Here is a 25286-nt window from a genome sequence, read left to right on the forward strand (position 1 = left end):
ATGCTAAGACTAAGATTACTAGCCCTATCAACAACTAGCCCTGCGTCAGATTGCCAACCAGTCCAGGGTGTACCCCGCCCCCCTCTCCCTATGGTAGCTGGGATCGGTTCCAGCCTGCTGGCAACCCTGATAAGGATAAGCACAAGAGAATGGATGGATGGATAAATAGATGGATGGACAAGCAGCATAAATAAAAGAAGCTACAATGAGTCTAATTTCAAAATTCATTCATGCCAGTACTACCCCCTAGTCATCCTGAATTATGATGTCACTGCAATTTATTCTCAGTTCCTTGCTAATTCTTTTCCAAACCCTTATTCCCTTGACTGAATACACTGTTTTACAGCAGACTTCACTAATTCTTTTTGACCATATACATTTTTTCTTAAATGATACAGACAGTCTTTGGATACTTCCTGGTGATTTTTACATTAAAATCATGCTGTGGATCCGTCTGCCAAACCTGACAGCCTGTGTTTTTCCTGCCCTCTGCTGCCCTGCTTGGTGGCTGGCTCGCTCTGTTGTTGTCATTTTCTGATTGTGGTTTTCAATTTTTCAGCTCTTAAACGTGTCATTTTTTTTTAATGTTTCAGGACATTTTGTTCTTGCTGTTCTTCCTTCCTGCAGCTCATTGTAATTTGCCAAACATAAGAGAGCATCAAGCTCATGCTTTTATAGTCTATTGTCAAAATGCTCTTATGTATAATCAGTGATGAAAGCAGCTCCGTGAGTGCTGCATGAGTGCCTGCACTCTATAAACCCAATGAAAGACTTTCAAATGGACAAAATCTGTTGCAACCACTGATAAAACCCACTGTGGTCCCATTATAAACAATATCTTTGATCTGTGTGCACATCTAAAATTTGTCAGCCACTGAAAGAAAGCATACAGAAAGGGATGAGAGCGAGCTTTTCAGGGTCGCCATCGCTGTGGCTAATTTAAGATAAAATAGCATAAACTGACCTTGGGATGTCCTTAACGGGAGGTTTAATGACTTTGGAAATCTACTTTGTTCAGTTCATTAAACCTTAGTCACGTGTCTCCTTCTTGTTTTCATTCACTCGTCAGTTCTTCTTTCTCCTTCTTTTTTTCCCCGTGTGCAGATGTTTCATTTAATAACATCAAAGCCGTCATGCAAAGCTCCCCTCACTCTGTCTGTCTGAAGCTGGGTGAATCACCAACGCATAAAAAGGAGGAAAATGCTGACATACCTCCAGCTGCAATGGAGAATATCGTCTCTGAGATAAGACCTACATCTAATGTTTAGATCAAACTCAACAGCAGCCATTAGCCCTGATTGGACCTCTGATAGTTTTGATTCATCATAAGAGCATTGTCACTTTAGAACAGTTAAAGATGTATCGTTCCTCCAAAAAGCTGCTGCATGATTTGCTCTTGCTTTTTGTGTTATTTAGAGTCGTTTAGACCCACTTCCTCACTCACATTCCTGGTAAGCTACTGCATGAAAATACTGAATTATTGTGTCTGGGAGTGGAGTAAGTGCATGCTGTTGACTTTGGATGCTACTGAGAACATAGCTGATTTGGTTTATTACACCCTCTTGGAAAGGATGTACCACCTTTTATGAAGACAATGCTGTAGTGGTCATCAAGCTGGCTGTGTAAAGCCAAAATTTACCTAATTTTTTTATGTTGTCCAGGACAAAGGAGATCCTGCTGCTCATCATCTCTGACATTTTTTTGGGCTCAGCATAGATATTTTAATGCTATAAATTAAAAAAAAAAAAAAGCCCACAGACCAGTAACACACCATTAATCACCATTGGCCATCTCACTTCATAATTCAAACCTCATAATGGAAACATTATGAGGATTTTTTTCTTATGACTAAATTTGGGAACTAAACTTTGGGGGTAAAAGGAGAGGAAAAAGAAGCAGGCCAGTACAGAAACATCATATGAAGTCAGTGGGTTGGATAACCGCTGCCTGTGCACTTCATCTATCCAGTCTGAGCCTGATGTTCAGTGCTGTAACATATTCAAGATGTTTAGGAGAATTTGTCTGACTGGATAACTAAAACTAGACCAACAGACATTTGGCATGTCTGGATTTATGGGTATTGTTTTAAACACCAAAGTCACTCTGGTTTCTTGAAACAATCACTAAGTGAAACCTCTGAGAGAAAGATTGATAGTTGCCATCTTACCCCATTGATGGTGTTCCTTTTGAAATGAGAACCATGTTTTCCACAAGCAAAGTCAAAGGATTTTGCTGTTTCTCCCCCGAAAGGGATGAATCAGCACTAGTTTTATTTAGTTTTTTCCCCAGTGCCATCAGTTCTTCCACCATCTGCAGCTGCGTGAAGCTTTTGCACATTTTGATGGAATAGTTTAGTAGATCTTGACAATCCTGTATTCATCTGCTTTAAAGTTAAAGTATGTGTTGATTTTTAAATGTTGCTTATTTATAATGTGTGGCAGGACTGGCTGGAGGTCAGTATATTATCTCACAAGTGTCTATTAATATCTCTGCCTCTTAGCCAATTTTTCCTTTATTATGCTTCAATATTTGACACATATTTGGTTAACCTAATACTAAATGAGTTAAATAAATTAAATAAATGAAACAGACTAACTAACAAACTAACATTTTAGTTTAATATTTTAATTCTGGACATATTACTAAGTTACTGAGTAAAGCGAAGCTAACAATAAAATTTTCAGCCTTGGATATAGAATAAAATGTAGCCTAATATTAAATAAAACACACCAGCTACTAGTTTTATATAATCCAGTCTTTACAAATAGTAAGCGTAAAAGCTCGAGGGGACCCAAGACGACCCATTAAGTCTATGAGTGAAACTGTAAAGGTTCACTAAAATTAAGACAGCAGGCTGTATTTTAAAGTTTGGTGTATGGGTAACACCATAAACATAAACACCATAAAGAGTCACAGAAATATAAATGTAAAACAAATGTAAAAGATACAAGGTTAAATATCGATCACTGTAGATTCAAAGCACTTCCCTAGAAACTGAGAAGGCTGTTTCACATGCCATGAATGTCATTGACTGGTTGCCAAGTTGCTGTTAGCCATGATGCGATAATTAGCAGCATGGCTAAATTGAGCTAATTAACTACTAATTTGCTATTTTGTTTCCACTTATCTATATCAGATTAGTCTAATTAAATTAATCCAAGACACTAAACTCTACATATATAGAGAGAGTTTAAAAAAAACTATGCTACATGAAAATAAACCTAGCTAAACAGCTAGCTACAGATATGAATCTAATACCATAATGCAGCTGCAACGAACATTTTAAATTCATGTTCTGGTTTAGTATTTTCATTTTTTTAAAATACATCTAAACCCTTTGAACTTTATTTTGTCAAGATGACATTTTCTAAGCATTTAAAGAAAGCTAAGCTAAGCTAAGATAGCAAAGCAGCTCCAGTGAATATGTTCACGTTTTTATTACTTGTCAATAGGTGTATTTATACATCTATTCATCATTTAGTTGCAAATAAGTAAGGTTTAAGAATCTAAAGTGAAGCTAAGATACGCAAATGATTTTTTAAATAGCTCCCATAAAGCTAGGCCATGCTGATAATAAAAAAATAATTTTGTTTGTTAGTTTTTTTCTGTTTCCTTTCTTGCTCAACGATGATGATTGATGACACGCATTTGCCAACAATAACTAGACGTCAAAACCTAAAATGACAACTGGTTTTGGTGGTTTTATTTGTAAAATCAAAATGGTTCCCTTCCTCAAAACCAGCATTTTTGGACTACAGCGCCACAGGGGAGCTTTCATTCTGGACTTTCTTATGTGCAACTCCAATGAAATCAAAGTACAGAGATTGTGAGTTCTTGAGACTGTATGAGTTCTTTGTATAAATGAAATCATGCTAAGCTATGATGACTAAAGCGTCAGGAGAAGTCTAAGTATATTTCACAAGCTAAACCAAACCAAATCTAAAATGCATGATGAATCAGGGTCATATAAATACTATGCCTACAGAGGCAGATCACTGGAAAGTAGGCTGCCTAACTGCAATGGCTTTCAGCAAGCGCCGACCTAATTTATCCGACAATTAGTTCAACAGTTCACCAGTTTAAGTTCAACAAAAAATTTCCCATGTCATACATAGCAGATAATCTTATTTCACAGAATCAACAGAAATCTTCTAGAAGGTTTCCTCGTGCACAGTCAGTATATAATGATGTTGCTGACGGTGCTGATGGTACCCTTTGAAGTTTCATGTGTGTACCCAGCTGGGGAGAGTAACGTGTTTCCTGGTATGTGTAGTTTTGTGGGCACATGAAAGCTTCTTTACAGCCACGTGTTGATCAGCTCAGGAGAAATGGTTTTTGATTAAAAGCTGCCATGGATGGCTGGGTCCTTCACTGTGTGCTCACCTTGGAAGTAGAATAGAGGAATTTCTATCTCATTGCTATGGGAATGTCCACTGTGAATAAGAAGCATGACAGAAAATTGATTTTTATTTAAATTGTATTTTTTGCACTGATGAATAGCTGATGCATCAAATGTTCAGCCACCAATGCTTATTAGATTTCTAGCTAATGGTTTGGGATTAGGAGTGATTGGGGCTAGCAAATTTCCCCAGTATGAAATATTAATCTCTCCTTTGTTCTGATGAGTGAGTTAAAGAATTTCTTGCGATGTGTTGGTGATTTCACTCCTCATCTAAATTCCCAAAACATGAAGTTATCTGGTTCCAATTATTTTTTCCTCATGCAAGCTGATTTTCTGGAAATGTGATCTCCAAACATCACTGAATGGAAAGAGGATAATTTAGTAAACATTCCAAAAGCACATTCAGTCCATATGCCATGCAATATGAATAGATTTGGACCCACATATAGGAATTTGGTCAGGTTGTTTTCATTTCATTGTTATGGCTTTTTTTAAAAATGGTATAAATCTACAGTCCTCTAGTAAACAAGATGAAAGTACTTTAGAGTCTGGAAAAGGTGATTTGGAAAAATTGACTGACAGCGCTCACGAACATGGACGTTTTGAATGCATTTCAAAATATAAAAGTCGAGTTTACATTTGTAATGTTTAAATGAAACCACATGACAATCCTGGATTTTTTTGTCTTTAATCAAATCGCCACAACAATGAATAAACTTATGTAAATACCCCAAAGCCAATACGACCCCAAATTAAGGCTTTAAACAGTGTCGTAACTGTTTTTATAAAAGCCTGACAATACAAGTGCAGCCAAGTCTAGACAGCCTTCACCAATAAAACACAAGAACATGTGACTTTTTAAAAAAAATAGAAACAAGATCAAATAAATGGACCTAAAATGCCCAGAATGAACCAGCGAGAGGGTCTGTGGATACAAAAATGCTGTTGTAGTCTGAAGAATATTCATTGTTGTTGGCTGGAGTTAGTGCCTGTGAAATCGAAGCTACTGCAGGGTGATTTACAGGCTGTAAGTGTCACATTTTGTGTGAAGGCTGACACTGAAGGAGATGGATTGCTTGTCTGAATCAATTTCACTGGATGTGAGGAGTATGACTGATACTCCAATCAGTGTTTTTATTGCTGCTATATTGCTTCAGTGCTTTGAGCTGTGCAGTTGATAAAGTGTGTAACTAAAAATCAGCAAAATTTTTTCCACATCATATCACTGCCATTCCTTTTCCCTGAAACCAAAACAGGAAAAGATCAGAGTAAGCATGGCAAGAAGGCAAATTATGGTTTATATGGAAGGCCAGTCCTGGCAGAAAAAATAGGTTTTTGCTCTTTAACTAAGTTTCCTTAAGCTGACTAACCACAGCAATAAAAATATGAATCATTCTTCAGTCACAGTTACAGGATGGGCCAAAAACAAGTCAACGATAAATGTGAAAAATCAACAGCTCGCACACCGCAACCCCATTGTTGCCTATCATACACTCACTCTTCACATGTCGCTAGTCACATGATCCAGTTATAGTGTCCAATCGGAACAATAAATCAACCTTTCGTGAACAAAGCAATCACAAATTATGTTTTAATATGGGACTATATAGAACCATGTATACTGTATGAAGAGAAAAGAAATGAACATTTTTATGTATGGACAGAAAGCACTGATGTTCCCTCAAAATTAGTTTCTCTTGTAGATAAACATTATGTAAATGGTATTCATAGCAAAAGCTTTAAAAATATCAGCTACAACGTGTTAAAATATAAAACTGTAGTTTTGAGTTTTCTTCACAATTTTCAAAGCATTATCACTTATCATTATCATGATAAGTGATTTTCACTTAACATTATCACAGGTTTTTGTCATTTATCTTTAAAAATATATTTTCAGTACCATGTAACTCATTGCAGTCATGCATTATTTTTGCTTCTTGTAATTCTATATTTTCTTATATTGGCTATTTCTTGGCAAACAAGCATAACTGACTTCCATACCATGATACCATTACCCAATGAAAACTAGCACTAAAATCCAGAGATGAAAGCAAGACCACGGTTAAAATGTTAAGAGAAGGACCGGCACAATAGGTTTAGTCAGTCATGACCTTTGAGCAAGCTCTGCATAGGAGGGGGCAGAGACAGAGGAGAAATAGGTCCAAGAGAGGAATGAAAGAAGGAAAACAGACAGACTGAGGGGGAAAAAGAGAGAGAGAGAAAACAGAAAAATGAGAGGTGTGTGTGTGTGTGAGAGAGAGGGAGGGAGAGCGCAAAAGAGCTCCTGGCAGAGAGACAGAGACCGAAGAGGAGGGTGCTTGTTTTCCCCACTCTCCTCTGCCTCTGGTTTTAAAATGTGAAACAGCTCTTTGAAGAGAAAGAGAGGGGAGGGCAGTCATGTACTTCCACTCTGCTTCAACGATAAGGAGTATTTAGTGAGCTGAGGCTAACCTAAATACCAACGCAACACAGAACTGCAGCTAGAGGTACAGCTGAGGACCTGACACAACACAGGCATGAACGACATCAAGCTGGCCCTACTGGGAAGTCAGGGGGCTGGGAAATCAGGTAAGTACTTGAGAGTGTTTTAGTGATCTATAAGGGAGAAAAGGTGTCTGTCTTTATACTTGTATCTCAATAAAAGCTGTAAAAACTGTCAAGTCTGCTGACAAGGAAGTTATGATGCCTTAACTTCAAACCACCTCATTTAACTTGTTTATTTTGCTTATTACCTGAATTTAAACACATGTCTCTGATAATGTAGCAGTTTGGCGTGTTTTATCATCATTTTATTTTTTAATCAATTGGTCAACAAATGTCATCATGTTCTTAATTTTATGGTTATATGCTACATTGCGTTGTTTTTGCTTAGCTATCAGTCAAAAACTCAAAAAATTCAGTTTACAGTACAGTGCATAAGACAACTTGTAAATCAGAAGAGTTGGTATGTGTTCTTGAAAAACTGATAATTAAATATTATCAAAATTGTTGCTAACTAAAATTAAAAACAATTAAATGATAAAGTGACAAATTGTGTCTGATTTAACGTGTTTGAATTTCGTCTCAGTTATATTAAATTTTGGGCCAAAGATTTTGTAATTATTATAGAACATATACAATGTAGCTTAACACACTTTTCTGAGGTGAGCTAAAGATTTTAAAGAATGTGACTCACGGCCCTATCTGAGTACAATCCTGCTCTGCATAGTTTGGGCGAACTTATCATGGTCTCCATCAAAAAAGACGCTGGACCAAATTATGTGCATAAATACTTCAGAGGCGTTATTACATATGTGCTCTAAACAGCAATGCAGATGCATAAAACAACAAAAGCTCTCCATCATATAAGGATTTAACAGCTATTTAGTCCAATTCAGGTTTCTTTATATCGCACCAAATCATAACAACTGTTGTGTTGAGGTGCTTCAATACTTCCAACAGTATTCTGAAGAAAACCTCAACAAGCAAGCAAACTCCTTTGAGCAAGAGTTTGGCAACAGTGGAAAGGAAAAACTCCCTTTTAACAGGAAGAAAACTCTGCAAAAAACAGGCTCAGGGAGGCGCTGCAATCTGCTGCAATCTGGTGCAATCTGCTGCAATCTGCTGCGATCTGAAAAGAATTTTTGTTTTTTTGTTGTTGTTTCTGACTTTACAGTCAAAACATGATGATACTGCTGAGACTGTGAACTATCTGAGATCTGTCTATTTTTTCTTCTACCAAAGGAAAGTGTAATTTCTGGATAGATCTCTTGATTGCAATATGCTAACACTTGAAAACATGTCACTTTAACCACAAAACAAGTTTTGTTTAAAGTTTTTGAAGGCATACTTTTTAACTAGCTAGCCATGGAGCATGAGAGTTGATTTTTGATTCAATTCAATTCAATTTTATCTATACACCTCAAAGCACTTTATATTGTAAGGTAGACCCTACGATAATACATACAGAGAATAACCCAACAATCATATGACCCCCTATGAGCAAGCACTTTGGTAACAGTGGGAATGAAAAACTCCCTTTTAACAGGAAGAAACCTCCGTCAGAACCAGGCTCAGGGAGGGGCGGCCATCTGCCGCGACCGGTTGGGGAGAGAGAAGGAAGACGGATTTTTGTTCTTGTACTTTGACAAGAAAAGGTGATTGAAAAGTGTAATTAACTATGAATATTCCCACAGAGCCCAACCACAATCAATTCACAGAGTGGAAAAATCTCTTCTTAGTGTTTCTCGACACTTCTACAGGCTACAGCTAAAACTTAAATCAGAGCTAAGCAAATCACCAGGGTACATGCCGGGTTTATGCTGGGTTCATGTCATGTCATACGCATAATGAAAACAGCAGAAATTCCTGGGTGTGTGACTATTATGGTGCAAGTACAGCTCATTCATAAACACGGTAAACAAAAAATAAATGTTAGGTTGAATGATAGCAGAAATTAATATTAATTAATTGCATGTCACTTTGTTTGGGATGAGATTGTAACTGTTATTTGGCGTCCAGGAAGAGTGGCCTTGAGAAACGAAAAGTAATTATTTGTATCTTTCTAGCTGTGGACCGTTTGAATAAACATGTTTCTCTTTTCTTCCAGCATTGTGTGAGCTCTGGCTTTGTGTTACATAACCAAAGACAACAGTGGATTATTGGCTCCATTCGCTGAGGTTTAACTAAACTAATAAGACCATTTCTCCCTCCAGAGATTATCTGCCTTTGTTTTAAAACTCCTCAGTCACAGGGCTTAGTTCAAGGCTGGACAGAGGAAAGCACAACATGTTTTATCAATAAGTCAATCGGCCTGCTGCTTCACCTGTGGTGTTGTTTATAGTGTAATTTGATCTTGGCTTTCTCTGGCTTTGTTGTGTCGCAGTGATAGTTTGTTATCTTGTTTTTTTTTCTATGTCTATTTTAAGTTTCACGTGTGCATATTGGACCATTTAGTATTTTTTATAGGTTCTTCGGAAAACCAGTTCATGCGACCGTACTTCAGTTCTCCTGTTTGGACACACTTCAGATTGGATTTTTAAGCTCTTGTTAAAAATGCTGTCTAGGAGAAAGCATTACTTATGATCCTGCTTCTGTCTGCGAGAGGGTGGTGCAGACTGTACTGTACAAACCTTTTAAAACAATGGGACATGGCCATTCTTGGTGCTTGGCAGTGAAGCAGAGCCGTTACTGTGGAGATGCTGTAGCGTATGGAAGCTGTATGTGGGTGCTTGAGTTCATTCGGCATGTTTTTCTGCTCCCTTCTGCTCTATTTGTTGCTTTCAACGCAGGTCTTTGAATGTATCTTTGTGTGACAATGGAACCACGACAATTCCTATTGTGTTAAGTCCTAAGTGTTGAATGTCCATATCCATGTTTGTGTGTCACCGTGTCCTAACCTCTGTACAACCCCTCAAGAGGCCCACTATTAGGAGCAAGCTTCCAGAGTTCAGCACTTGAAACTTCAGCCTTTAATTGAAATTGATTGTCTTGTGGGACCAAAACTGGCCCAGTCAGTCAGTTTTATGTGTAGCTTGCAGTGTAGAGGCAAAGCACAGGCTGGGGGGGATTTAACTATTCAGCTTGCCAAATATGCACACAGACCTTCCAGGAAAGCCGTGCAGCATTCTTTTATGTGGGGCTTCAGTTTCATCGCTCCAATCCTGGAGACATTTAACACGGTGTTGTGCCTGCTGGGGTGAACAAGGATCTTTTTTTCCCCCTCTTCACTGTGAGGGATGAGTGTGTAATGATGCCATGATTCATTTTATTGTTTTCCATTTCATCTCCTTTCTCCAGCTGTCCTCGTGCGCTTCCTGACCAGACGCTTCATTGGTGAATATGCCTCAAATACCAGTAAGTGTTTCCGGATTTCATATAATGGCACTTTGATGAGGTTTTGGTCTAGATGACTGCCTTCAGCCACTTAGAGATGCAACATTTTCACCTGTGTATTCATGGACAAGGAAAAGATTGTCCTTTTGGGTAATAAACCTTTTGCAGGCAGGTAAGCATGTAGACAATCCTCTCGTGTAGCTGTTCTGACACAGCTTCCAGTGTTTTAGCTCAGATCAACACACCATTTTCTGATAGTACAGTTGGATATCTAATGGATTTGTGTTTTTATACTATTTTCCATTTGTGTTTATCATAACGATGCTGTTATCCTATATCCTTTACTGTAATGATGTAATTGTGGTTTTCACTGTTTTCATTATCGCTTTGGGCATTAAGGCTTCTGCAGCAATAATGCTACTCTAGCTCTGTTAGGCGTGATTACAAGTCATGCAGTGATTAGACACGGAAGATTAAAATACAAGTCAAAGTATATACGTGTATATGTATGTATGTCTGACCCATCACAACTTTTTAATTATGCTTGCTACACTAGCTGTCCAGTTCCTGTAAAAACAACAACAACAACAACAACAACAAACTGTAGTAAAAGTAGATTCATGACAAATTCATGGTAGGTAATGTTAATACCTGGTAATAGATTGGTATCTTGAAAGTCTTACTAAAAACTGATGAAAGTCCCAAACACCACATTTTGGGACATGTTCCATGTGTAATTTTGACATTCATCAGTATTTTGCTATTTATGGATTTTGAATCTCCTCCACAGACTCTTTGTACCACAAAAGACTGTCGATCGATGGCAGGCAGCTGAATTTGGAGGTTTTTGACCCCTGCTCTCAGGTAAGACTCTTGTTTTTAGTATCAACAGAAATATATTAGAAAAGCAGAGCTGCAGCAGGACCACCAACTTTTCCTGTTGTTCTTCTAAAATTTCGTCTGGAGGACCACCGACAAACCACTGACAGGAAAAAATTAAAATCTGACACTGATGAGAATAATGTCTTTTCAAGAAAAGGCAGCTAAACCACTCGTAAAGAAGGTCAATTTTTACATTCTTGAGTAATTTTGTTTGACTGACTGTCGGGCCATAACCAAAATTCGGTTTGCCTTCATCTATCACAAAAACAGTGGTTTGTTTTCAGGCTGCTGGAGAGATGCCTGTGGCTTAGCTGTGGTCATGTGTTCACTTAGAGTTAGCACGTGTGGAAATATAAGGATTTATGAGAGTATCCTGAGGAGATGAATGTCCCTTTGAAAAAAAGGGGAGCCATATAAACCTCTTACTTCTCCTTCAACAAAACTAAAGACCTGAGAGGGACTTTACTACAGCGTTAGTGTTTTATTGGAGTACCCTGGCTCAGGAGAACAAAAACCAGTCATTGCCTTTGTCATTTAGACCCCCTGTAATATTGCTGTCCCATAAGGAACACAGAGTCACAATCCAGCCCTTCTGACCTGGACCGCATAAAAAAAGTCAGTAAAAAGAAAAGGTTTAAAATGGGGTTTTATAGCACTCAGGTGTGTCCCCAGGCCTCATGCCCTTCTTACACTGTTTACGTCAAGGTCACAAACGCTTGTAGGCCCACTCTGAATTTATTCACTGGTGTTACTGATATTGTTAAGGCACCACTTTGAAATGCTATCTGGTGTTAGCGACTTTCAGCTGCTCGCTTGTCACAGAGGGTTGCCACAGCAGGTAGCTCTGTGAGTTTCCTTTGGCAGAGTTTTACACCAGACGCATTTTCTGACACTTTCCAAAAGGGATTTGTATCTACGGATGGAACTGAACCAGCAACCCTCCGCTTGCTGAGCAAATTTGTAAACCAATACGCTATGGATCCATAAAAGGAAAGTGTTTAAATATTACAGTTATGAAAACTAACAGTAAGATGCTTGATTAGCAAAAAGAGCAATAAAATCAAATCTGTAAAATCAATGGGAAGACAGTAATGCCAGTGTGCATTTGTCAAAAAAGTCTAAAAGCAACTCAGTTTTGCTCAAAACTGGGAAATAAAAATAAAAATACAAGGTGTTTTCAGCATTGGAACACATCTATAGAAATAATAATGGTACCCAGCTATATTATTATAATACCATCCATAGAAAGTGACACAGTGTAAAGGATACAGGCTCCAACTCTTTTTTCCTGCTCCATAGCAAAAGCAAGCCGGTCGGCACGTTGACCCGGGACAAACTGGATGATACCAACATAAAAGCACATGTTCTCCTTGGCAGGGCTCGGAGGCCAGGTGTATACTTGAAGAGCCGGTGGACTGGGCAGATGGCTTTGTGGTGGTGTACAACATCAGCGACCGCACTTCCTTCATCAATGCCAAAAACATCCTGCGGCAGATTCGGGAGACACGCATGGAGAACTGCAAAGGGTCAGCAGAAACTTAATAACAGATGCTGCTGACGTATACTGTACTGGATGTTTGGATTGGTTGTTATTTAACAGTAATTCTGGGTGCTACAACAATGTTTGTTTCGAAATGGAGGCAAAATCATTCATTCAATTTTACAATTTCAAATGTTAGGTGAAATGCAAATGCAAAGAATCAGTAATCAGAGGGTTAAAGTGAAGTAGCAAGTCCGGAAAATGATATACACCCACTATATGAACTGAACATGCTGAAAACGCTGTAGGAAAACAACAAAACAGCATCTGTGCCCTAGGTTCGTTGTAACTGGACATGAATCTACATGCACTTTTGAATTCGAGGAATGCTGGGAGTCCTGACTGCCCTCTTACAAGCTCAAACTCATAAATGATTCATGATTTACAGGGATTGCCAGCGCAGGTGTCTGATAAATTTACGTGTGAAAAAAACAGACAAAAAACAAACAAACAGGCCATCCACATCCATCAGGCTGCCTGGCAGCATGCCAAGGCATCCTGATAACACGGAGGGAAGAGCTGTGTAGCCTAATGACAGGTATTTGAGAATAAATGTAGGTGTAGATCACAAGTGGAACTGTTGGATTGTGTGAATGTAAATGAAGCACAGCTAGCCAAAACATCTGCTTTACACTCAGAAAGGTAGGATAGGTTGCCTAATAGCCAAAATTGTTGCAATGTTGTGAGCAAAAGCACTCAAAAGGTGTAAAATAAAACGCCTTTGCCACTGCATCCTCTTCATCTTGCTATCCTCAATAATCTTGCAGACTGATGGTGTTAATGCCTCCCTGCTGTCTTTTTCTCAGGGAGATGGATGTTCCTGTTTGCCTGGTTGGCAACAAGCAGGACCTCTGCCATGCTCGGCAGGTGCGTGAGGATGAAGGCCGTGGTCTGGCGCAGGAAAACCGCTGTAATTTCCAGGAGGTCTCGGCAGCCGAGAGCTACCAAGACATTGCCAACCTCTTCACACAGCTCATCCGGCGGGTGATGGAGCACCTGAAGTATCGCGCTGACAGACGACGCTACAGCGGCTCAAAGTCTATGGCCAAACTCATCAACAATGTTTTTGGCAAGAGGAGGAAGTCCGTATGATGATCCCAGTACAGTTAGCAGCTAATCGGAGACTGAGATGTCCCTGCTGTACGTGGCCCTTAAGGGGATACATCCTTAATGTGTTGGGTTTGATCTGTGATGTGTTGGTCTATACACTCAGCAGAAAACTGTTGAGTGTATAGACAATGATACAAACAGTGAGCCTCTTTATATCATGAGCAACATGAATGGTTGGTGGAAAGATTCAGACGGCCATAGTTACTAAATTTACAGGCAAATATATATTTTGGCAAAGTTTTGTTTTTCCTTTGGTTATTTTGACTTTGCCTTGGATATGTTTCTCTGATGAAAGGGCCAAATACAGTGAGGCAATAAAAAAAAAGCAGGTATGTTGTAGGGCAACACTATACAGGAGAGGGAAGCATAAAAAGATATTTACTTCATACACTTTTTATTCTAGCTTTTCTCTTAATGTGTATTAACTGAACCTTTGGTAAAATGCCTACTTTTTATATTTAAAGGACCTGTGTGTAGTACCGGCATCTAGAGGATAAAGATTACAACTAACTGAATAGCCGTCACTTTCTAATCACGTAACTAAACCTAATTTGGCCCCAAAAATAGCTTCTCTATAGAAACAGTTCCACATGCCCATCATGGGCTGCTGTAGAAGCATCAATATGAGGAGCTATGTGTAGAAGCACTTGCTCCCTGTATAAATATGCAGAGGTCAAAAAACATGTTTATTGTTAATTATTAGACCATGGGTTTCCAATCACTGACTGTACTTGGTCACGCTTTCCAAAAACAGATCGGATCAGGCTGAAAGACTGAAAACAGACGTGGAATGTGGACATTCCACAGCAATCAGCGGCTCTTGCAAAAATGGTTTCGTTTGTTTTATTTTAGTTGTTTTAACAATTTTTAATACTTTATCAGGTTTTTAGTGCAACGATATCAACCTGTTACATAGCTACAGCTAATTTCTAAGCAAAATTTCTGTCTGATTTATTGGTGCAGTTTAAACGTATGAAAAAAATCTCCCTTAACACTTTATCTTTTTATCTTATTCCAACAACACAACACAGGAGACTGATTAGCTGTTGTTTATTTATCGAACGCTTGCACTGCATCACTGACTCCTGCACCAGTACAGTGTAGGCCAACAGTGATGACACTGAATGAAACTTTCAACACCATATTGCATGCCTTCATTGTGTGTTCGGCAGTGATGGGAATAACGGCGTTACAAGTAACGGCGTTACTAACGGCGTTACTTTTTTCAGTAACGAGTAATCTAACTAATTACTATTCCTATCGTTACAACGCCGTTACAGTTACTAACAAGGAAACGCGGTCCGTTACTATTTTTCAACAAACAGACGGTTAAAGCTGTGTTCAGCTTACCGCATCTTATATCAGCTGCACGGAAGTAGCTGTAAGTAATCTGGACGCTACAGCTTTAAGCAGCTGCGCGCTCCCGCGGACGCTAATCACGATCACTGTCTAGCACAACACCTGGAGCTCAGGGGGCAAAACAATCGAGTGCTGCTGTTTGACTGAGGAAGAATAAAGTAGTCGTGGTAAGTCAATCACGTGACCACTTAAAGACAAAGCAACAAGGTGATATATATACCAGTTTTTAAATTGTGTCGATAGGCCACGTAAAACCAGAGTCGTGATAAACAAGATATACGCGACGTTTTTTCCTCAATAGTTTCGCCACGTTAGCGCTAGCAAGCACTCTCTGCTTATGAGCAAAAAAACTAAACAAAACAGGGGAAGTTTTAGGAGTGACGTCGAGAGAGAGAGCAGAAAAAGAGAGCGAGTTTTGAGATGTGAGATTTGTGACGTTTAGCGTGTTTGCAGTGTGTAGTTAATGTGTTGTCTTGTGTAGTTAGTGTGTAGTGTTGTGGATAGTTTTGTGTTGTGTGTCAGAACAATGAGGCGACTGCTGTCTCCAGGTAGAAACAGCAGTGATACACCTGCTGCTGTCAGACCTGCAGGTATCAGGCTGTGATGTTCTCCTTTATAGTGGACAGAAATCATTTTTTTGGAGTGGCACAAATAATTTGTGTGGCATCTTATTGAAGAACAGCTGATTGTTCTGTAAATAGTTTGAAATGGTTATTTAAAAAATCAAGGTAAATGGATGCAAATAAATTTGTTGTTTGCAAAACTTGTGCATAGGATTTTAAAATTGACAATTAATATTTGCATTTAAAGTTATGAAATATGATTCATTAAAGATGTTTGTGGTTGTTACAGTAAAAATATAACTTTTTCTACTCTGATTTTATGGTTTTTGTCTGATTTTTAGATCAATTCTGGTTATACAGTATGACAAAATGAGAACATAACTGTAAATTCAGGCACGCAAGGTTGTGCTAAAAAGAATGATACCAAACAAGGCAAAGTGAATAGTTTTTAAAGGTAAAATGTGGAGGGAAAATCAAGAGTAGTAAAAAAATGGCCAATTATACCCTGGACCCCAGGGGGTTAAACGTTCTTTGTTTTTTTTTAAAGTAACGCAATAGTTACTTTTCCAAGTAATTAATTACTTTTAGAATATTGTAACTCAGTTACTAACTCAGTTACTTTTTTGAAGAAGTAACTAGTAACTATAATTGAATTACTTTTTCAAAGTAACTTGCCCAACACTGGTGTTCGGTTCAGTTAGCTTTACCAGAGTATTGCCCCTTCAGTTCAGCGTTGTGTAGTCTTTTGCTCAGCATCTTTTATACTATTATAATATTTTAGAGACAGTCTAATTGATATTACATGGTTATTTTAAATGCACGTTAAATGTATATTCTCATAGTAATGCCACTCTTTGGAAACCATAATGTTTTATTTACTGGATCACTGGACTGTGACTTGTAATAGGCATACTGTGTAAATCCTCTGATTGTCTAATACATAAACACTTAGTTTAGCCATGGTCATTATCACTAAAATGCTGAACGTTACATTTAACACAGTTTGTTTAGTTGAATGGAAAAAGTCCAAAGACATGAGCGAGGTTAGGTTAACTGGCGATTCTTCTGTGTTGGCTTTGGAGTCTTGAGATCTGTCCAGTGTGCACCCTGCCTCTTGCCCTGTGATAGTGGGGATAGCTGTGTGCTTTCTCAGATTCTCAGGTCTTTTTTGGAGATGATGAAGAAGATTATAATACTTAGGGTAGTGACTTGTCAAATACAATCAGTGTGTAGTGTCCCTTGGCTTCTCGGTTCGCTTCGCTGGTGATGTGTGGTTTAAATAGACGAAACAACACCAACTTCACAAACCAGTGGGTGATATCACAGCAGCTACATCCATCAGTGTCTGTGCCAAGTGATATATACCTATATCAGTGCATAGCTGTGTCGCTTCTTGAGTTTGGCCACGGTGTGTTCTTTAACTGACACTAGGACTCTTCCTATGCACCCTTTAGTCTTACTTTACTGTAAAGGTGGAACCTGTATGTCATATTTTGTTGTATCCTGTTTGCTTTTAATGACAGATAAGATAAAATAGTCTTTAATTGGACTAGAAAATAATGCATCTATTACCAGGTGATATCAATTTTAATTTAACATTGTTATTGTTGCACATTGTACTCAGCTTCGGTTGTATACTGTATGTATTTTGTGTAGATCCAGTATATTAATCTTGTATTATTTGAGTTTAAAAAAAAGAAGAAAATCCCCTAAAAACTAAACACCATACTGTACAAATAACACATATGAAGTGAGGGCATGAAATTTATTCAACACAATACTGTTTTTCTTCTTAAAGAAAAACTTCTTCTCAGTTATGTCACCATGATTTTGTACAGAACGAATGCACTGTGTATCATGAAAATCTTCATCTATGCAGTTTTTTGTTGATGAATGCTCTTTTCTGTAAATGCTGTAAAAACACTGGTTATTCCAGAGGAAATTAAAGTTAAACATTGATGGCTGTTTTAGCTCTTCACGGGGACTGCTGTTTCGCTTTGAGCTTAATTTTAATTAGATGTCCATGAGAGGAGGCATTACTCTAAAGCCTTTAGTAAAAAAAAAAAAAAGAATTTCCTGTGCTAAAAATAGGAAGACTGGAGGCAGAGAAGTGGGGGAAAAGCTCCATTGTTATGCTGAATTTTAGCCTCTTAAACAAAGCAACGCTCCCTCACGTTTCCACTAGATGGCAGCACAGATCACGATGACGATATGGCCTTGAGTTGAATCATTTCCTGCCCAGGGGAGGCGACAAATTTGCACACAAACCAGATCAATTATTTATTTATTTTTTACAGCAGAAATGTCCTTTTTAAAATTTTTATTAAGGTAGGAAATGTACATAGTAATGTAGATGTCATAAATAATAGCTGTGTTGCCCTTAGTGTTCCACTCTGGTGTTTTACTGCTAAAACTTAGGAAGAGACAAAAGCAGAAAGCAGGTCTCAGATGAAGGTGAGTGGCAAATTTAAGGAAAACCAATATAAATAGACTTTGTTAGATATAATTTCTGGTGTCTCAAAATTTTTCAACATGTGAGGGAAACTCTACATTCACTTATAGGTGTTTTTCTTTCTGACTGACTCGTTTTGATTGCTCATGTCTTTAACATATGAGTAAGAATGTGTATTCGTATGAGCCTGAGCTATTCAAATACAATCTAACTCCAGATGTTTTTGCTACTTTCATTTGTGATGCAGTTAGAAACAATTACCCAGATAATACATAAATGCCACCCGGGTACAAGTTTGCACCACTAAGTAAGAGGTAGAGATGAGATACAGTGGTATCTGTAATCCTTGCAAAATATAAATTAGAAACTGCTTCATTTGCCAATTAATGTTATGTAAGGAATTTGCCTTTGATTTCCTTGTCAGAGCCTCTCAAAGAGGACACTGTTAACATTTCTTGTTATGAAGTCAGTCGAATGATTACAAACCCAGGGGAAAGGAACATTTCAAACTCTCTGCTTTTTTCAGCTGTTTTCTTCTAAATGCACCTCAGAGGTTTTGATCATTTTTGTTCTTCTGACATTCCTTCTTCTCATTTTGGCCCTTCGTAAAAAGGACAAGCTGAATGTTGCTGTACAGAACTTTGTCTAAAATTAGCCTTTCTTGAGATAACACCACATTGTTATCCTGAAACTAGACAGGATAATTAGTTTGACCATTACTTTGTCTTTTAATCCTTATTTCTCCAGATTTCAGAGAGCAGGTCAGTATCCAGTTATCTCCAAAAAGAAAAATGATTTCTTCCAGAGGAGACAAAGAACAGGCCTTTGTGATGGACACAATTTTCAAATGAAATGTTGAGATGTGAGTCAGCATTATATGCAAAGACCACAAAGAGAAGCAAAACATCTGCTGAGTGATGCAAAACAAGGGATCTGGAGACACAAGACAAGCTGAAAAAATAAATAAATAAAGTTATGGAAATGGAAAAAAATACTATACCAAGGGATGCATTGGGACAAAAGAGTGCTGCAAAATGTCCACAAAAGGATGGAAAATGATGACAAAGAGAGTGATAAACACACTGACATGTAGATCTGTGTCAGCGATGGAGAGGTGAATAATGCTGGAAAATTTGGGTAAGAATGCCCCTGTGTAACACGTGGCTTTGGATCCATACATATACCCATCTGAAATTTTCCCATAAATGAACCTTTCTTACTTCAAGAAATAATCTAAATTAAAAAAAATAAAAATAAAAATGTATTTATTTAATTTACAATCCGTGCCAGGTCAAGAAAACTCACACTACTTATTAAAGCTATATTTTAAATACCCATCATCAGCTCAGCCAAGTAAAATCAGGGCTAAAGCACAGATAGATGAAGATTACATCTGTTAGCGTTTCAGAGTTGAAGTTTGAAGTTTCTGAATAAATCGTTTCCTCTGATTGTTCTGTAACCTTTTGCCTCACCACATCCAAGCAGAGGATATTTGGTGAAGAGCAAACAGAAAGCAGTGCAGCCTCCTCACAGTGTCCATCATTGCAACACAGGAGGCAAATGAAAGCCAGGTCTCTGCACGAGTCTTTTTGATACAGCTGTTTGGGATCAGTGAACATTTTTCCTCATCAAATATCATTTCGCTCCATCGTGAGGATATTTCCCGAACACGTTTATACTCTTAGATACCTACAGGCATTCTTTTACGCCCAAGAAAGACTGCCCCCCCCCTTTCCTAAAAAAAAAAGAAAAAGAAATCATTTGACGCACAGGAAGTCATGAATTTTACATTTCGAGCAGCAGCTAAAGCTGTTTGTTTTGAATAAAAAAAGCAGTGGTAGGCAGAAACAGCTCTCGATGTGGCAGAACAGAAGAGAAAACGAAAACAGCCCCACCTACAGAGACTCGAAGCAAATCTGAGGAAAAACACATCACAGTGCTTCCCACCTGAGTTTGACTGACAGGTAATTTCTGGAGAGAGCAGTGCAGAACACAGTGGACATTAGAGCTTAATAACAACAAAGGTGTCAGGAAAATGCAGATTGAGCAAAAATAAAGTGTAAATGTGCGAAGGTGCAACTTGCCTTTCATATAAATTCTAATTTTATTCAATCTTTTCATCTCTCTCCCCTCTCCTCTTCCAACTGTCTCATTTTTTTTCTCTTTTTTTTCCAGAGAAATGAGGAGCGCAGACAAATGGAGACAGAACCTCCAAGCGTGGCCTCGAAGCTTCAGGTCAGTGATCTTATTTGGCCCCTGCGCGGAGGAAGAATTGCTTTTGGCTCGGCCGTGGACAACCATCCGAACCAAGGGGATTGGATGCTGCTGGGACACCCCAAGAGCCAATCAGAAAGGCCATCGATCAGTTCCCCTTAATCTCACAGCTGGTGAGCACATCCCCACTCCAATCTAAAAACCGACAGCTTAGTCAGAGTGACAGGGGATTGGCTGTCTTCCAAAGATTTGAACCTCCAAGGAAACGGATCCACATTAGAACAGAAACAGGTGGTACTTCACTCACCTCTCACCACCAAACTATCTGGCTGGAATAATTGGCTACAGAAATAAATAGAAGTGAAAATGTTTTGTCTGACTGTTTTTTAAAAAGCAATTAAAATGCATATTGATGTGGTAAGTTGTTATTTACAGCTAGTTATCTTTATTCAGACATGTTTTCTCTTAAGATGCTTATGAAAACACGAGTTTAAGTTGATCTGAGCAACACTGACTTGCTCAAGGACAATATTTTTTTCTTTTTCTTTTTTTTTGTTGTCATGTACTGTGCACTGTGTGTCAGGCTGCATGAGTGCACACAGTGATTGCCTGATGAATGTATGTGAAGAGCTTGTTTCTAAAACGAGACATCTCCTATCTGAGAAAATAGAGATACAAAAATTTAAGGTTAGTTTTTTTGAAATTGGTCTGCTATTTTCATATTTTTAATGTGTGGATAGATAATATGAATGAATGTGACATTTTTTTATGCATCGAGGACAGAATAATGAAATCCTTTTCACATCATCTGAGTTGTTAATAGTTTATTAAGGTATCCTGCTGTCTCCTCTTACACTAAAAATGATGTCCTGCTGTCTGTGCACTAAATACTGCTATGCAAGATGTTCTTATCTGCCCGTGCTAATGATGCAAAATGAGCTAAATCTAATGAAATATTTGATATTACTGCAGTATCAAATAGCCTCTGACTCTTTGTGTCAGCTCGATCAGAGCTTCCATGTAAAATTACACTACAGTGAATAATAAAAAAAATCACTGGTTGTATTGCCTTAAACAAAGATCTTTATAGACAGCATAACGTGCAATTTTATGTATGCTATGTATGAGTAAGTCTGCTTACGTAGGCCTATTGCTAATATTCACTGTATATGCAAATACAATACATATATACGTATATATATAGTGCACTGCCTGGATTGATTACAAGAAGGCCTATGACTCGATGCCCCACACCTGGATCCTAGAATACCTAGATCTATACAAGAGCAATATGACCCTAAGAGCCTTCATCAGGAACTCAATGGGAATGTGGCGTACAACACTAGAGGCCAAATTCAAGCCAATAGCTCAAGTCACCATCAAGTGCAGGATCTACCAAGGAGATGCTCTGTCCCCAATGCTGTTCTGCATGGGCCTGAACCCCCTCAGTGAGATCATTGCCAAGACTGGCTACGGATACTGACTACAGAATGGAGCAGTTGTCAGCCACATCCTCTACATGGATGACATCAAGCTGTATGCCAAGAGTGAACGCCACATTGACTTGCACCACACCACCAGTATATACAGCAATGACATTGGAATGTAGTTTGGACTGGAGAAGTGTAGTCGGATGGTAACGGAGAGAGGGAAACTAGTCAGAACTGAGGGGATCGAACTACCAGAAGGCAACATTGCAGACATAGAGGACAGCTACAAGTACCTGGGGATCCCACAGGCAAATGGGAACCATGAAGAAACTGCTAGAAAAGCTGTAACCACCAAGTACCTGCAGAGGGTCAGGCAAGTCAGCTGAACGGTAAGAACAAGATCCGGGCTATCAACACCTACGCCATGCCCGTGATCAGGTACCCTGCTGGGATAATAAGCTGGCCAAAGGAGGAGAGGGGTAGAAGCCACTGACATCAAGATTAGGAAGCTCCTTACCATGCATGGAGGGTTTCACCCGAAGTCCAGCACCATGAGGCTGTACACTAAGCGGAAGGAAGGAGGCCGGGGACTGGTGAGTGTCAGTACCACAGTCCAGGATGAGACAACAAACATCCACGAATACATCAGGAAGATGGCTCCAACCAACCGCGTGCTCAGTGAATACCTCAGGCAGCAGAAACCTAAGAAAGAGAAGGAACCATCATGGAAGGACAGGCCCCTGCACAGTATGTACCACCGGCAGATAGAGGAGGTGGCTGACATCCAGAAATCCTACCAGTGGCTGGACAAAGCTGGACTGAAAGACAGCACAGAGGCACTAATCATGGCAGTGCAAGAACAAGCTCTGAGCACAAGATCCATAGAGGCTGGGTTCTACCACACCAGGCAAGACCCCAGGTGCAGGCTGTGTAAAGATGCCCCTGAGACAATCCAGCACACAACAGCAGGGTGCAAGATGCTAGCAGGAAGGGCATACATGGAACGCCATAACCAAGTGGCTGGAATAATATACAGGAACATCTGGGCCGAGTATTGCTGGAAGTCCCGTGGTCAAAATGGGGGATCCCCCCTAGGGTGGTCGAGAATGACCAAGATCCTGTGGGACATCCAGATACAGGGGGACAAAATGGTGGTGGCTAACCAACCAGACAAAGTAGTGGTAGACAAGCAGAGGAAGACGGCCATAGTGATAGACGTATCGATACCGAATGACAGCAACATCAAGAAGAAGGAACACGAGAAGCTGGAGAAGTACCAAGGGCTCAGAGAAGAGCTTGAGAAGATGTGGAGGGTGAAGGTAACAGTGGTCGCAGTGGAGCACTAGGGGCAGTGAGTCCCAAGCTAGAGGAGTGGCTCCAGGAGATCCCAGGAACAACATCCAAATCTTGGTCCTTGATCTTGGCAGTCCTTGGAACAGCTAAGATACTGCGCAGGACCCTCAGGCTCCCAGGCCTCTGGTAGAGGACCTGAGCTTGAAGGATAGACCGCCCACAGGGGCAAGAGGGGATTTTGTTTTGTGTGTGTGTTTTATTATTTTAATTCAGACTTCAGGAGACAAGCCTGCAGCTGAATGAGATGACATCTTTTGCATTACAGCCTCAAACTGCACAACACATGATACGCAAACACATAGATGCAGCTGAGCTAGTGTTGCTATAATAAGTGACTTTAGTGCCAATGATAACAAGCTTTTCTCACATTGGACATTTGATTTGACAAACACAGATGTAGCTAATGTTAATGATTGTATCTCACTCATGCTTTGGACCAGGATTTGTTGTTGTGCTGGCACCGCTGGAAAGTACAGTTAATTATTTGCACATTTCCATTTCAGAAGGCTCTACTGAGACCCAAACTCCTGAGTAGACCCAAGAGTTTGGGCTTAGTCTACTCATTTTAAAAAATCCTCATATTTACTGTAATAAATGGATGGTATTAATACTGGAACAGTGGATTAGATACCAAGATACTATACCAAGATCTTTTAATCTTGTCATCCTTCCAAAATATAGATATTCTACTCTGCCTGTAAGGCAATGTAACTAGATTATATGTGTTTAGGCTCCTTTAAAAAAAAAAAGAAAAAAAAAAGAGTATATTTAAATATATTAAAGCATTTTGCAGCTGGACAGGGTTTACTCAAATAGAGAACAGACATATGTAAAGAGACATATGCGAATACATTGTGTTCCAGCTTTTCCAAAGCAAAACTGGAAAGGTTTGTGCTTGTACAACTGTTGTTGACGTTTTCTTGCCAAGTTTTAGACTCACAGATCAAAGAGATACCCTTCAAGTGTGACAGGCTGCATCTGTAGCAGAGGAACACTGCCCAAACACTTCTGAAAGTGGGAAAGATTCTTTCCAACATATAATCCATGGAAAAGGAGCTATTCAGTGCTGGCTTTGAAGTTATTTGAAATGGACAGTGTGGTGAAAAAGCATTTGTCCCCTTCCTGATTCCTTCTTTTTCTTCTTCCTCTTCTTCTTTTTTTGCATATTTGTCACACTTACATGTCTCATATTGTCAAACAAATTCTAATATTAAACAAAAATAGTTAGAGTTTTTAAATGACCTTGGTAGAAGCTGAGTTTAATTTCACTAGCCACACCCAGGCCGATTACTGCCAGTCTTTCACGTTGCTGTGGAGAAAATCTGGCCCACTCTTCTTTGCAGAAGTGCTTTAATTGAACCATACTGGAGGACTTTGAGCATAAAGGGCCTGTTTAAGATCAAGTGTTTCAATTGGATTTCAGTCTAGACTTTGACTTGGCCCCTCAGAAACTTCCAATGTATTTTTGTTTTTTTGAGTCATTCAGAGGTGGACTTGTTGGTGTATTTCAGATTATTGTCCTGCTGCATAACCCAAGTGTGCTTGAGACACAGGGCACTGATGAACGGACATTCCCTTTCAGGATTTTCTGGTAGAGTGCAGAATTCGTGGTTCCATCAAATATAGCAAGTTTCCCATTTCCTGAAATAGTAAAACAGCCATCACACTACCACCACTAATTTTGATTGTTTGTCACACGAAAGACAAAAAAGAAAGATGATGGAGGGACAGAAAGGAAGCAGAGGGAACTAACTGAAAAAAAACCCTCTACAAATTGATCTTAGGTGTTGGAAAACAAAAACAGGTCATGGATGTAGACAAAACACAGAGAAGAACAGATTTGAGGGTTATGAGGTTCGATTAGAAGATGGAGCAGGACTCGTCTGGAAGATGCAGTGGTGCTCAACAGTGAAAGTGAATCCCTACTGGAAGGCAAACGGGTTGTTGGGAGGTTGCCAGGAGAGATCTGCTTGCTACTTGCCTGCTTGTGACAAAGACCCTTCCAAAGATGAGAAGATGACGGAGTAAGCTCAGGAGTAAAACCTAGGCATTGGACTGAGAGGCAGACAGAGGTCCAGCGCTGGCAGACCCAGGTGGAGTATGAAGACTATCAGAGTAGGTGAAGAATGTCAGAAGGCAGAATTCAGGAAATCATTTAACCTCTCTG

General features: G+C 39.2%; 1 protein-coding gene and 1 long non-coding RNA gene across 2 annotated transcripts; both read left to right on the plus strand.

Annotated features, from left to right (window-relative positions):
- The first annotated feature begins 6675 nt into the window (after positions 1-6675).
- On the plus strand, positions 6676-14073 carry rerglb (RERG/RAS-like b). The gene is made up of 5 exons (XM_013264216.3): positions 6676-6970; positions 10181-10237; positions 11007-11080; positions 12476-12624; positions 13445-14073. Exons 1-5 carry the CDS (start codon positions 6919-6921, stop codon positions 13728-13730), a joined length of 618 nt encoding a protein of 205 aa, XP_013119670.1. The 5' UTR covers positions 6676-6918; the 3' UTR covers positions 13731-14073.
- Positions 14074-19646: 5573 nt separating this feature from the next.
- Positions 19647-20705, plus strand: LOC112847525 (uncharacterized). Its single transcript, XR_003221102.1, has 2 exons — positions 19647-20086; positions 20298-20705. It is a non-coding gene; the product is annotated as an uncharacterized LOC112847525 (long non-coding RNA).
- Positions 20706-25286: the final 4581 nt, after the last annotated feature.

Source organism: Oreochromis niloticus, linkage group LG7, assembly GCF_001858045.2.
Source record: "Oreochromis niloticus isolate F11D_XX linkage group LG7, O_niloticus_UMD_NMBU, whole genome shotgun sequence".
Classification (NCBI taxonomy): Eukaryota; Metazoa; Chordata; class Actinopteri; order Cichliformes; family Cichlidae; genus Oreochromis; species Oreochromis niloticus.